General features: G+C 38.8%; 1 protein-coding gene across 1 annotated transcript in view; it reads right to left on the reverse strand.

The window, feature by feature from the left end:
* Positions 1-13,021, reverse strand: part of USH2A (usherin) — a 378,576-nt gene that overhangs the window by 43,423 nt on the left and 322,132 nt on the right. The window contains exon 60 of the mRNA XM_068153470.1: positions 7,445-7,799. Within this exon, the coding sequence (XP_068009571.1) occupies positions 7,445-7,799 (355 nt within the window). The remainder of the gene's footprint in view (positions 1-7,444; positions 7,800-13,021) is intronic.

Below are 13,021 nucleotides of genomic sequence, written 5' to 3' on the forward strand. Positions count from 1 at the left end.
ATGAGCAATTAATTCATCGCCTCTTGGGCTTAACAGTTCTTGTCCGGTCTCCCCTGCTGTGGTCGAGTGCCGTTTTGAGCTGGGGAATTCTCTTTCCCTGTTATTCCTACCTGTTTGCTTAAAACTGTTATATTTGCCTAAATATTCTACATTCCCATTGTAAATACATATTCTAACCATACATCAAACTTATTTGATAAGTTTTGGTAATTTTTCATATTAATAAAAAGGTATTGATACTTTTATTAGTGTCCATATTTGTTATATCTTAATTATTCAATAAATTCCTGAACGGCCACCCTATGACTTTACCAAAGAGCTTTATATTGGAGTTGCCTCATACATCCACTTAAGAATGTTGGTTAAATGCGAATTAAAATGCAGTCAAATCCAATTAGGAGTTTTTAGGCAGATATCTAATTTGAGAAACAGCTGCATGTATTACCCAACAAATTTCTGCCTCCTCCTTCTCCATTGTTATTTCCTACTTACACATGAAAAAGCATCTGCAGCTGACTAAAACCTTGGCTTTGTAGCGGTTTTAGTGTGGCCACATACGACATACCACAAAGGGAAGAATGTCCCTCATATTCCTATCAAATTATGCTTAATAAGATGAAGGTTTGTAAGGATTTCTCTTTTCATTATTTTGTTTTTACAAATCGGAAAACATCCTGTCAACAGGGTTTGACAATCAGTCAGTGCCCGATTAGGTAAATCTTATTCTTACAACTGAAAACATCATTGAGAAAAGTGTAAGTATAAACCATATCTAGGGAAACAGCATACGGAGCATTTCTATAAACTCATTTTAGCAATCCGCATTTAGGTTTTTTGCCACCTATTCGTTCATGACCGCAAGCGCACGATCTGCACTTCCAGACTGTTCCCCAGCACCATTGTTCCATCGGAGGGTGCCGCCTCTTAAATTTTTCAGTGTGCATAATCCCACCGTGTGGGGTAGCAAAGACTAGCTAATGAACCAGCTCAAAATCAAACACCTTCTTTTGACTGACATATGCCCGTAGCGGCGTACATGTGTACTAGAGAAAAGCAGCCTTACGTGAAGAGTTGCAGCCCAAGGTTTGCAAATGTCCACGTTAGATGTTTGGAGGGTTTCACGGTCTATAGATAGATAGTAGGACTTTCATGCTCCTACCTAATTAGATGTCTGAAGCCAGAATTTGTAAATATTCCTCAAAGGATCGAAGTCTACATATGTTTCAGTCATCAAAAAATGACCTACGGAACGGGTGAAAACTAGATCTTGTACATGGAGAAACCCTAGGGTAAAATACACAAGGTATTTCCAGAAAGGTAACTCATTTATTTGTGGAAAAACATACCCGCTGATCCAGGCGCTCTGGTCTAGTCAATCTACGGTGTGCGATTAGGCACGGTCAGACATACCTCTGTCGGTATTTTTATTTCTGGTCCAAAAATATATCGAAAGGCAAAGTTATGTTAACTGAATTAGGGAGAAAATATTCAAGAAAGGAACAGAATGTAACCTTCAATAATACAAATCACCAGTCACGTGATAACGTATTAAAACCTCACACCCACCATATACATCTTTTCCCTGCTACCCCCCATCCTAATTCACAAGAATTTTTCCATTCTTGGCAGAGCTCCAACAGGGTCTAAAGCTATGATTTTGTGGCTGCTGAGAGCTTTCAGAAGACACTGAAGTGCCAACAAGGATCACATAAATAAAAGAGCTGAAGCCTCTCCCCATTCTCATCCAGTTCTATTACTACAGTACTTCAAAATCATCAAAGTTGTGCAACAATCCATTTCATCCTTTCAACTTTAATTAGGCAATTCTACACGTCTGTCTTGATAGGTGGGGCTTACTGAAGCACTTAATCAGTTTCTGGAGGGGTATCGTAGTGCCAATCCAAACGCTTATTTGAACAGAGCTGCAGTGCCAAACCCGGCATATTCTGCAGCAGCATGGAAACAACAGAATCTGCGAGACGCAGATTGCTTCACACAATATTTATTTTTTTTTAATCATCCTTCAATGTGAAGGAGCACTTGTCCTGTATTCATCCTGTGTAATCTTAACAGGTCTAGAGATTAAAGCACAGGAAGCATTTTATATTATTGGGCTTTCCTGGCAAATAAAACAATTACAGCAATTCCAGTACAAGCCCTTCCTGAAACTGTGCTAACGAGGCTTTGAATCTTAAAACCTGCATTTAAATCAAATGATTCATTTGCAAATCCATCACATACAGCACACACATAGTAGGTGTGTGGGTCATTTCATTGGAATTAGCAAGCAAATGTCTCTATACATGAGAGGTCACCAGTTGTTGTAAGTTAAAATCTTTTCACTGTTAGGCATAATTAAAATACTCTAACAGCGGTTTCAGTAATTTAAACATCGCAGTATTGTTGTAATATTTTTCTAGGCTTCAAGAGTTCACAATTGTTTGGTCCAATCAAATCTGGGAACACTAGAGAAGTTATCACCCATCAAGGTAATTACTTTCAAGTTGAAATAATTACTCCATCAATGTTAATGGTCTTTCAACTTCAATAAAGCACTCACCTGCCGATAATCACAGCTAACCTCTTGCTCTCATGCAATTCCCTCTCTATTTAGCAGGTTATATTACAGCCGTTAGAGTGGTCACTTGTCCTGAACAGCTGCTGAATTTCACTTTGATCGGCTGTGAACCATAAAAAAATTAGTCATCTGTGTATGATTTCCCTCTAACCCATAAGCCCTTGCAGAGCTAAGGATATGATCTTTTGGCTGTATTAGGGCACTGCTGAGCAGCCATCTTGTTTCTGGTTGTGGCTACTTTCCACCCACTAACAGCAGCATGGCAGCCTAATTAACTTCTGCCCTCTGCTGCCATTTAAGCTTTCATTCTTTGCTAAGCAGCACATCTTCTGAATTTATGGCATTGTGCAGGGATTCCTCCATTTATTCTCATGTTATTTTCTTAGTGTAGTCCATTTCCCAGGTGTCTCAAATAGGCATATAAAAAAAAAAGTTTTGCAGGTATATTTTCCTGGTATATTTTTTCCTCATTCTTGTGGCTACACACTTCATTCTTTCACCTACGTGGAACTTTTCATGCGCAGTTCCGCATAGTGCATTATTGAATGATATTGTTTACAAGGAAGTTATTAACTATGTGGTATCTCCTTTCTAATGCAGCCAAACGCTCACTGGTCTGTATGAAGAAACCCCTACTGTATTAAGTATTTCTGGATGTGATGAATAGAAAAGAACTAATTCTAGATGCAAGATTTCTGATCTCTGTATTTGTCATTTTCAGTCTGGTTATACATTCAACACACAAATTATTGTCTGGTTATAACAGCATAATCACGCAAGCCAAAGCCTAATCCTTGTACCAGAGCCTATTATTATTGCTATTCTGCAAAACGTCTACAGATTTCCCTACCACAGATAAAGCATCTGCCAAGAGGACCCTGGCCAATACAGTTATTTACCATCACCCCAAATAATGTAAGGTAAGCCAACGTGTGTTCTCAGCTGTTAGCATAGCTGCATCCAAACCGATGGCTTTGCTGGTGCAGCGATATCAGCTGAAAGATGTAGTAATTTTTTATGTCCCAAGTTGACATAGCTATGCCAAAAACAAACAAACACCTTGCAGAATAAAGTTTGACTGAAAGCCTCATACTACAAATTGTGAGTGGACCCGTGCTTCTAGGTAGACACAGGTGTAGGATTTCCCAGGAATAAAGCCTATAATGCTGATACCTCTCTCTTGCATCCTGTAATTTTACTTCTAGTTATGTTCTGTGGAGTTGGAATTAACTCACCAGCGCCTCGATTCTTCGCAATAATGACGGACATCACTGTCCATCCCTCCTCTCTGGATGCTTTTCCTTCTCCGAGCACATTCTAACATTTTTCACATTTACTTGGCTTTCAATTATCCTGCTCATGATAAACCACCAAATAATCGATATAAGCGGCATAGGATAAATAGCGTTGCACATCCACAGAACCTCTACCAAGCCAAAGTCCAAACTTAGCCACAGCTTTACCTCGTAGCAACATCTGGAATAGAACTGTTAGAGAGCTGGGATGCGTTGATGCCATTTTGGCAGATGCGGACTTTATAATGAAATCAACTCTGGGTCCTATGTTCACAAGATTAAACCTTAAATTCAGAACAATGAAAGCTTTGACAATCTAGTCCCTTTATGCAGATTTCTGTAAATGAGACCTTACTGTCAGTCCATTCCTCCATAAGCACATCTGCCTCACGTTAATGCTGTCAATAAGACACTAAATACCATTCTTGCTTCAGAGGGTTAAAATTAACTGGGAAGACATTGCAGGAGAGCCTTGTACTGCTATAACCAGTCTTGACTTGACTTTGCTCTGCAAATAAACCAGAATGTCAGTTTAACTTGCTGTCACCTAACATCTGTCACTACACTCCTGGTCAAACAAGCTAGGGAAATGGGTGACACTGCTCTTTAACTGCAAAGCATCAAAATAGCGTACGTGTACTTCACTGGCTTCTAACAGTGCAGGGACAGCCTTCTTTTGTTTGAGTGGCAAACACATTTTGCTCTCAGAAGCGAGTTCTCATTTTTACCTCCACAGGCAGCATAAAATGTCAGGGGGCAGTGATAACCTTAAGGTACCAGGCAGCCGTACCTTCGATACATTAATTCAAATACAGATAAGCGCACCTTCACTGGTGAGTGCGTTTCAGAAAGGCAGAGTGTATGTGTCTGTCAAATAATTTGAAAACCCAGAAGATGCTGCTCATTTGACTCTGGAAATGGATAGAAATGAGCTGTCAAATGAGAACAGTCTGCAGGGATATTAGCGAGGGCTTTAATTTGTATCTTGCAGTGTCACAAGGATTGCATTTCTACTTTAGGTTTTGGTCAAGCTTTATGGCCTGTGGCAGGCAACCAGGGAGAAACTGACATGTACAGGGTGGGATTGGGTACCACAATTCTAGCGCTGCTTTTATTTTTCCCCCTCCCCTGGAATAATCTAATGGGATAAGAATGGAGTCTGAAGATTAAATAAAGGACCAAACTCATTGCTAGCTTAATACTTTAAGTCTTACTTGTAACATGGAAGCCTGTGTGAGAGAATGACTAATGGTGTATCCCATGAGGGAGCTCCAATAGAGATGCTTTAGGAGATTAAATGATTTAGCCTAGTACCCCTGAAAGCTATATTTTAAAGGGGAAGAAGTTTAATCATTGGAATGCTAGTTCCTTCAATAAAATTACTTTTTAATTAAAGTGTCTCATTCACAAAGCTACAGTTAGAGGTACATCAGCAATTGCATGATAAAATTCTATTTTTAAAGGGCTATAACTTTGAAAGTTGGTGTCCAGGCTTTTGCCTGCTGGGATAATTGATCTGACCTCCTGACGATATCTTTGATAACAGGACTCTGTGCACTTTGTATCAATAACTTTGGTTAAAAGCTTGAACTGTTCTGCTATATTCAGAAGAGGTCGGATTCAGATCTCAGCTTCTTGGTATAAATCAGCCACAACTCTTTGGAGTTAATGTAGTTACCACAGCTTACAGTGAGTGCAACTGATGGAAGAGCTGCACAGACAGATTTCTCCCCAAAGGATAGTACAGTGTTTCAAAATAAAAGAGAGTAGCAAAAATAATAATCAATATATGTTCTTGACAAAGGACAGTAAAGAAACCGTGCAAGTCAGCTTTGCCGCAAGACTGGTAGAACAGCTGTACACATGCTGCCAGAATGTCATTGAGATTCAGGATAGTGTTTGGGGAAAATAAACTATTTTGGATCCAAGAAAATACTAATTCAGTAAATAACAACTTGTTAATTTAAAAGGCTTTTAACTGATGCTGTTAAAAACCCACACTGTGGCAACATTATTTAAAATGCCATTTTGGTAGGTTTTATTACCCACAATACAACCATCTTGGACATTTTGTGTTGTTGTTGGCATGCTTAGAAGACATTGCAATGCATGACTGGCCGGGTCAATTCCGATGCTCAGCAACACATTGCATGTTGCTGAAGCAGAGTATTAGGAGAAGCACTGTCATTTCTCTGGTTTTGAAACTTCAGCTATCCCATCACAATTACTACTCTGATTATTTTTTTTAAAACACAAGTTCAGAGAGTGAAGTATCAAAATTCTACTATTAAAAACCTAACACACTGTACAATGCAAACGCAACTATTTCAGAAGCAAAAAGTATACGTTCCTAGCATTCAGCTCGGGTCCTGCTTTCACCTTGAGAGGATGCATGACAAACTCAATCTGTTTAGGCTTCCAGGAAGCTAGGCAAAAACTACTTTGGAAATACATGATCACAACAGCACACAACATTACTGAGCTGAGAAACTTCTCCCACCTTGTCACATCAAGATTTGTCTAAGAGAGTTACTTAAAGCTTACTATTGGGTATTCCAGAGAAAGCTCTTTAGGATCCTAAGGGGATGTCAACCATGCAGATTGAGGTCTGGAAAAATTTAGGGGATTTCTGGCATTATTCAGTAAAAACATGCCCTATGAATAAAATGTAGTGAAAATTCCAGGTTTATGAAACTGAGGTAGTATCGCTCGGAAACCCAACTTTATTACAACCTGCTTAAAGATTTTATAAAACTTGTTTTCAGGAGATAGCCAAGCACAACAGCTATCCTAATATGCACCACTTTAGCTCAACTATCTATAAACTGTCTTTCTATAGAAAGACTAGAATGTAATATATAGGGGGGAGGAGCGGTGGTAACCGCACAAACCATAATACTTCTGTAACTGCTTTACGTAACACTTTCGGTCAGTTCACAAACCAACCTCTTTCTCCTTCCATGTACTGAATAGAAATGTAGTATTTACAGACTTTCATGTTTGGAAAGTACCTTGAAGAGAAAGACATGTTAGCAGCATAAAATGTCATTCTAATGTATGTAATGAAAGTAAAAGTAGATTTGCTTGTAATACTGATTTATTAATGCTTTTTATGAGGGGAACATGCAAATGTATGGCATATATGAACCATGTAATCAGTAATGAATTTATTCACTTTGTGATTCCAACTGAATTACGAAACTAGAATTACACACGGGGAGAATGGATTTTGTTGTTCTTTCCACAGATTCTGTGAAACTAATTTGAGAGTCAGACAAAAAACTCAGGACTGTATTTCAGAGTGAGGCTGATGAAGCTAAATACATGTGCTTAATTCCTCCAGAAATGACCCATCTAAGGTTTTCGGTACTCCACTTGCGTTTACTAGGAATTGGGTATTAATGTGAAACATTTGATCTCTGATGGGTCAAACACAAAACTTAAACTAACAAAACTAGCGGCAATTCGAAATCCAGCTCTCCCAGTCAGCGTTCAATGAGATATTAAAATATGACATCGATCAAAGAAGAGTAAAAGCAACTTAAAACTGGATTTGTGGTCTAGTTCTTACCTTTACGGTTAGTGCAGTAACAGCTGGGGTGCTAAACGTTGGATCGCTGCGTTTTTCTTGATAGACCACGCGGTAGAGAGATATAACACCGTTGGGGGAGACAGGCTGGGTCCAGTTCAACCGCACTGAATACGCACTTGTTGCTTGCGCCCAAGGGGCTCCCATGCCCCACGGGGAAGCCTCCAGAGTTTGGATCGAAGCCCACAGGCTGTCCACTGATCCCACAGCGTTTTGAGCTCTGGCACGGTATTCGTAGAGAGTAAAAGGCTGTAGAGCATCAGACGCATCAATAAATTCCAAAGGTCCTTTAGACCAGATGAACAAGAGCAGCTCTTCTTGATTGCCCACATGACGTCTGAAATTAAAAAAAGGCAACATGTTTAAAATTGAACGTAACTTGAGGAGTCCTATGATACTAGATCCTGAAGTTGTAAGTGCAACCTGTACCTCAGAAAAAGAGAGAATTTATTTCTGTACGTTATACGTACACAAGGAACTGCCTGTCTTTGCACGTTAGAAGCATTTCCCTGAACTTGTGTTAGGTGCTGAGTGAAGAAGAGCTTTTTGAGGAAATAATTTAATTATCCTCCTTTATCTAGAAGACTACACACCAACTAAGAGTGCTGTCTCAGTCTATAGTAGCAGAGTAACAATACAATAGCATATTGTCCTTTTAGGTTATGAGACTTTCAGAATTTAGAACACGAGATTTTAATCCTTGTGCAGTCGCTAGGTAATGACTTGAATTGCAATACGGCTGCAAATTTTCAACATTCCTTCATTTATGGAAAACTTACAACCAATTTACTTGAGCAAAATGTTACTTAGTAAACAAGGGATAAATGTTCTACTATGCCCTCAAAACCAAAGCCTTGTACTTTTAATGTCTGGTTTACTCGCAATAAATATCCCATTTGTTCTTGTGAATGGAATAAGTAATCCCCTGTGCATAAATTTAGCAGAATTTGCAACTCAAACACAAAAACTCATTACAATATCACAAGTAGCGCTTTCTGTAATAGACCACATATTTTTCCAATACTGTTTTCATTTAAAAATGCAAACTTGAGACGACAAGTCACTGTATAAGCTTTTGGCACAACGAAGTTTTATTTTTCTATATATGTATATACGTGTGTGTGTATACATACATAGGTGGATATACAGAGCATTCCTGCTACAGATCTGCTTGTGTTGGACCTGGTGATATTCTAAGTATCAGAGATAACAGATGATCCTCAGCCCCTTTCTAATGTGGTGCCTTGTAGTATGTAATTTACAACAGCTGCAATAAAGCAAACACTCATCTTCAAAACAGAATTATCAAATCAATTCTTTCACTTGGCATAAAAATGTTTGTGTGAAATTAAGTTGGTTACATCTAAACACTGCTATAAATCTCAGTGACGGTTGTGCTGCACTGCATATGAATTTAAGTATTTCTCCTACTCTTCACAGGAGCCCTGGCCTTTGCAGAATGTAAAAGCACTTTCACCATCCGTGCCAACAACAAACATGAAATTACATTAGCTGCCACTTTGATTGCGAGTAGGCTAAATTCGGAGAAGTAAAATTAGTTTGTCTGACTACTGGGTGTCATCATGACTACGCACACACTGAGAAGCTAAGAACATTTCTTCGACAGGAGAAAGCCCATATTTCACAGAATTCTACCAGATTTTATTTTGTAGTCAGCACAGCAATTACTGTAAAAACATGAAATGCACCCATTCTTAAAATCTGATAATCATACCTGTTTCTAATAATATATTCCCAGGTTTTTACATATAAATATGATGAATGAATCTATGTGTGTACACAGCTGTTTACTCAAGGGGGCCTACAGGAAGGCTGGGGAAGGACTTCTCAGGATCTCAGGTAGTGATAGGACTAGGGGGAATGGAATGAAACTGGAGGTGGGGAGATTCAGGCTGGATGTGAGGAGGAGGTTCTTCAACATGAGAGTGGTGAAACCCTGGAATGTGTTGTCCAGGGAGGTGGTCGAGGCCCCGTCCCTGGGGGTGTTTAAGAGCAGGCTGGCTGAGGCTCTGTCCAGCCTGATCTAGTGTGGGGTGTCCCTGCCCATGGCAGGGGGGTTGGAACTAGATGATCCTTGTGGTCCCTTCCAACCCTGAATGAAACTATGAAACTATGAAAAGGCATGCACAAATCCATTACTTATATGAAGCTAAGGAATTGTTGCTATTCTCTGAGATAAGTAGGCTATATGGACACTTTAATTTAAAAAGGTTAAAGCATGATTAAAAAAAAAAAAAAAAACAACAAAAAAGCCAGTAAGAGTTTTGGGGTCCAATGCCTCTAGTAAAACAAGCCAATGACACGATGCATTGATACTGAGAATTGGTTGGCAGAGCTGGATGAAAAGAAAAAAAAAAAAAAAAAAGGCAGGTAGAACAGGCAGGAAAGATTCTTCAGGAATCCCCTCTTTTGCAACAAAATGTCTAGAAGGGTAAACAATTCTACACTGACCCCAAAATTCCATCACCTCTTTTTAATACATTTCTCCATGCTCTATCATAATAACAAATTAAGCCCTGTGCAGAACTGTACTTCAGATGCTGTGCACTGACTTAAAACACATACTTCTGAAAGGTGAATCACCTCTGCGTCTTTCTCCTGCACCTAAAAATAATCTACTCTCTGTGTAGTAAAAAATGCCTAAAAATCCTCTGTAGATAACTGAACAAAGGAGTGTGTTTCAGTGCAATAAATTCACACTTTATATGTCTTGTCTGACCAAGAAGTATGACACTTAAATGAATACACGAATTTATGTTTTGTAAGTTTTTGAAACTCTACGGTAAACAGTTGGGTTTTTTTTTCCCCACACGGAGACATCAAATATGTCACCAACTGTAAGCTCATCCGCAAGCAAAGCTGTACAATGTAGTCTGGTTAAGTATTTAGATCTTATTACTGCTGAATATTTAATGAATGAAACTTATGGTTAGGTAAATGGTTCCATCTGTAGTGCTAAAGCCCAGAATATCTTCATGTATGAATAAACTTTGAACAGAAGTGGTTGAACAGTCTGTAATCATTTCAATTGTCTTAAGATTTAGGATTCAACTGCTCATTTAACTGGAAGTGTTTCTTATGTACAATGAGCTGCAAAGGAGAATAACATTTCCAAGAGCTAGAAGCTGTCTCTTAATCTGCATAGTCTGATTTGCTGCTCACATTCATTTCAAAGATGCTCGGATAGTTATTTTCGTAAGGGCAAATTCTCCCTGCCCCACTGCCAATCTGAGCCAGTTGACATAAAGAGGAGAATATAATCTTCTTTGTGACAGATAACTATAGAGCCGTATGCAGAGGACTGCAGCAACACTAACTGCAACACTCATCCCTCAGCTTTCTTAAGTGGAAGGAGACTCAGTGAATCCCTGAGGTCTTGCAGGTCAGCCCAGAATTATACTTCATGTGTTTACCTTCCACCGTGCAATAGAAGTACACATCTTAGCAATGGCTGCTGTATTCCTTACCAGAGTGATAGTGAATTATTTATAGCAACACTGAGAAGTCCTGGGGTAAAATTCAAATGATTGGGGAATGACACTATCCACTGGGGCGGTCATGCGACTTCAGCAATGCTCCCTCTCGACAGCTTTACGTCCAGTTAAACAAAGCAGCCTGACTTACCAATCAGATTCAACACATCTACTACAATGTAGTTTGTGGTTTTTTCATTATTTTTTTCTTAACAAGTTTTGATGTCAAAAATCGAACAAAAGGAATTTGAGATTATTGCATGCAATATGCTAGTATAAAGTAGGTGTTATATCAACTACAGGTATCAATAAAACCATAGAACTGAAGAACCAGAGAATTGTTTGGGTTGGAAAAGATCTCCAAGATCATCAAGTCTAAATCCTTCAGGAGCTCTTATACTCAATGTCTTACCCATCCATAAGTATTCTTATATTAAACTATTCTACCAACATATGTGCTTTGGAAGCTGTCATTGGTGCAGCTTGTGGCTAAGGATATAAGGGTAGGCAATGAACTAATCACAGAGAGCCAGTCCAGAAGTCTCTACGCTGCAAGTCGTAGTCACTAGCCAACGGTCACTGAGACATGCCATGTGTCCCAACAGGTAACAGCCACTCAGACATGTCCTCTGATTTCAATTGCCTGATTTTTCTGCAACATTTTCACCATCAGGATCGCTGAGCTAATGAGCTACATTACAATCTCAAGTACATATACCAAATAATATAATCTTACTGAACTCGTGTTCGCCAAGACACGAGCTTGACGTGACATGAGAGACAGACACTTTGACAGAAATTCAGACACTCCCTCAAGCAAGATATGAATCAAAATAGGTCCAATTTTAGACAGTGTTTCTTTAAGAGTCATCTCATGCATCCTACTCAGTGCATGCTGGTGGTCAACAGAGAGCAGTTCCGTTAGCTGATGTGACCTACATCTTATTAAAATACAGCACAAAATACATCATCTATTTCCATAATATTATTTTTCCAGACTAGCAATTTCTGTGGTTGTCACCGGGATGTTTTGGAATGATGAATGGGAAGAGAAGTAGATTGGGTGATTGTCTCATGAACCAGATCTTTTCTCATTCACCATCTCTTCCGAGTTGTGGTCCTTGCTGGAGAAGTTTAGGAGCCTCATATCTGTGTTTAAAACTGCTGTATAAATAATAATAATAAGTCACTATCTCTTAATTCATAAACCAACTTTTTTCCCTTTTTTTTTTTTTCCTTTTTAATTTCTAACAAAATGGCTGCAAACTTTAAAGTGCTTTTAAGATTCAAGAGGAAAGTGTGGCTACTGGGATTTTAATGCAAAGATCTTCACACACACTAGCTCCCCAAGCCTCCTAGATTTTGAGTAAAATTAATTTATTTTGGTGGTGATGCAGTAAGAAAGAGGCGCATGATGAAGAAAAAATTGCATGGTATAACCTCCCATAGAAACACTGCAGTCTTGGTGCCGTAACAATGTAAGGTTATGTGTGGCTACAAAATGAAAAAGAACTATGTGCTAACATCCCATTTCTGATTTTTTCTTCACCTATCTGAGAAAGATTTGATATTGTTGTTGTCTAAGCACATTTAAACTTCAGCTGAAATAACTGCCAAGTGATTCATGCCTATGTAGGTGAATATAACGATTGTATCTGGAGCCCCAGTGCGCCATTTTCATTTCACTTTAAATAAAAAACAAAATGTATCTATGTCAGTCAATGCCCTTCTGCTGTACTCAGAGGTATCAAACAGGCTACAATTATGATTGTGAAGTGATTGTGTCACATTGGAGGAAGGTTTATTGCTTTTGAGTCTGCTAGGCAGTAACGCATTCTGTTTCATATTACTCTTTATATCATTGTTTGGCTGTGACTAGAATAATCAAATGCCATCAAATGCTGTCAAATTCAATTTACAGTATTTTTCACTGAGGCAGGCTTTCTGCATTATATTTCCTGTTTTCCCTTTCTATGGTTGCCATGGAATAGCAGTAGTAATCATCAGCTTTATTTACAAAGCCAACAGAGTGAAGACATGTCTTAGGCTACAACACATACTTTGC

This window comes from Melanerpes formicivorus, unplaced genomic scaffold (assembly GCF_026170545.1).
Source record: "Melanerpes formicivorus ecotype bairdi unplaced genomic scaffold, bMelFor1.0.p_v2 SCAF_26, whole genome shotgun sequence".
NCBI lineage: Eukaryota > Metazoa > Chordata > Aves > Piciformes > Picidae > Melanerpes > Melanerpes formicivorus.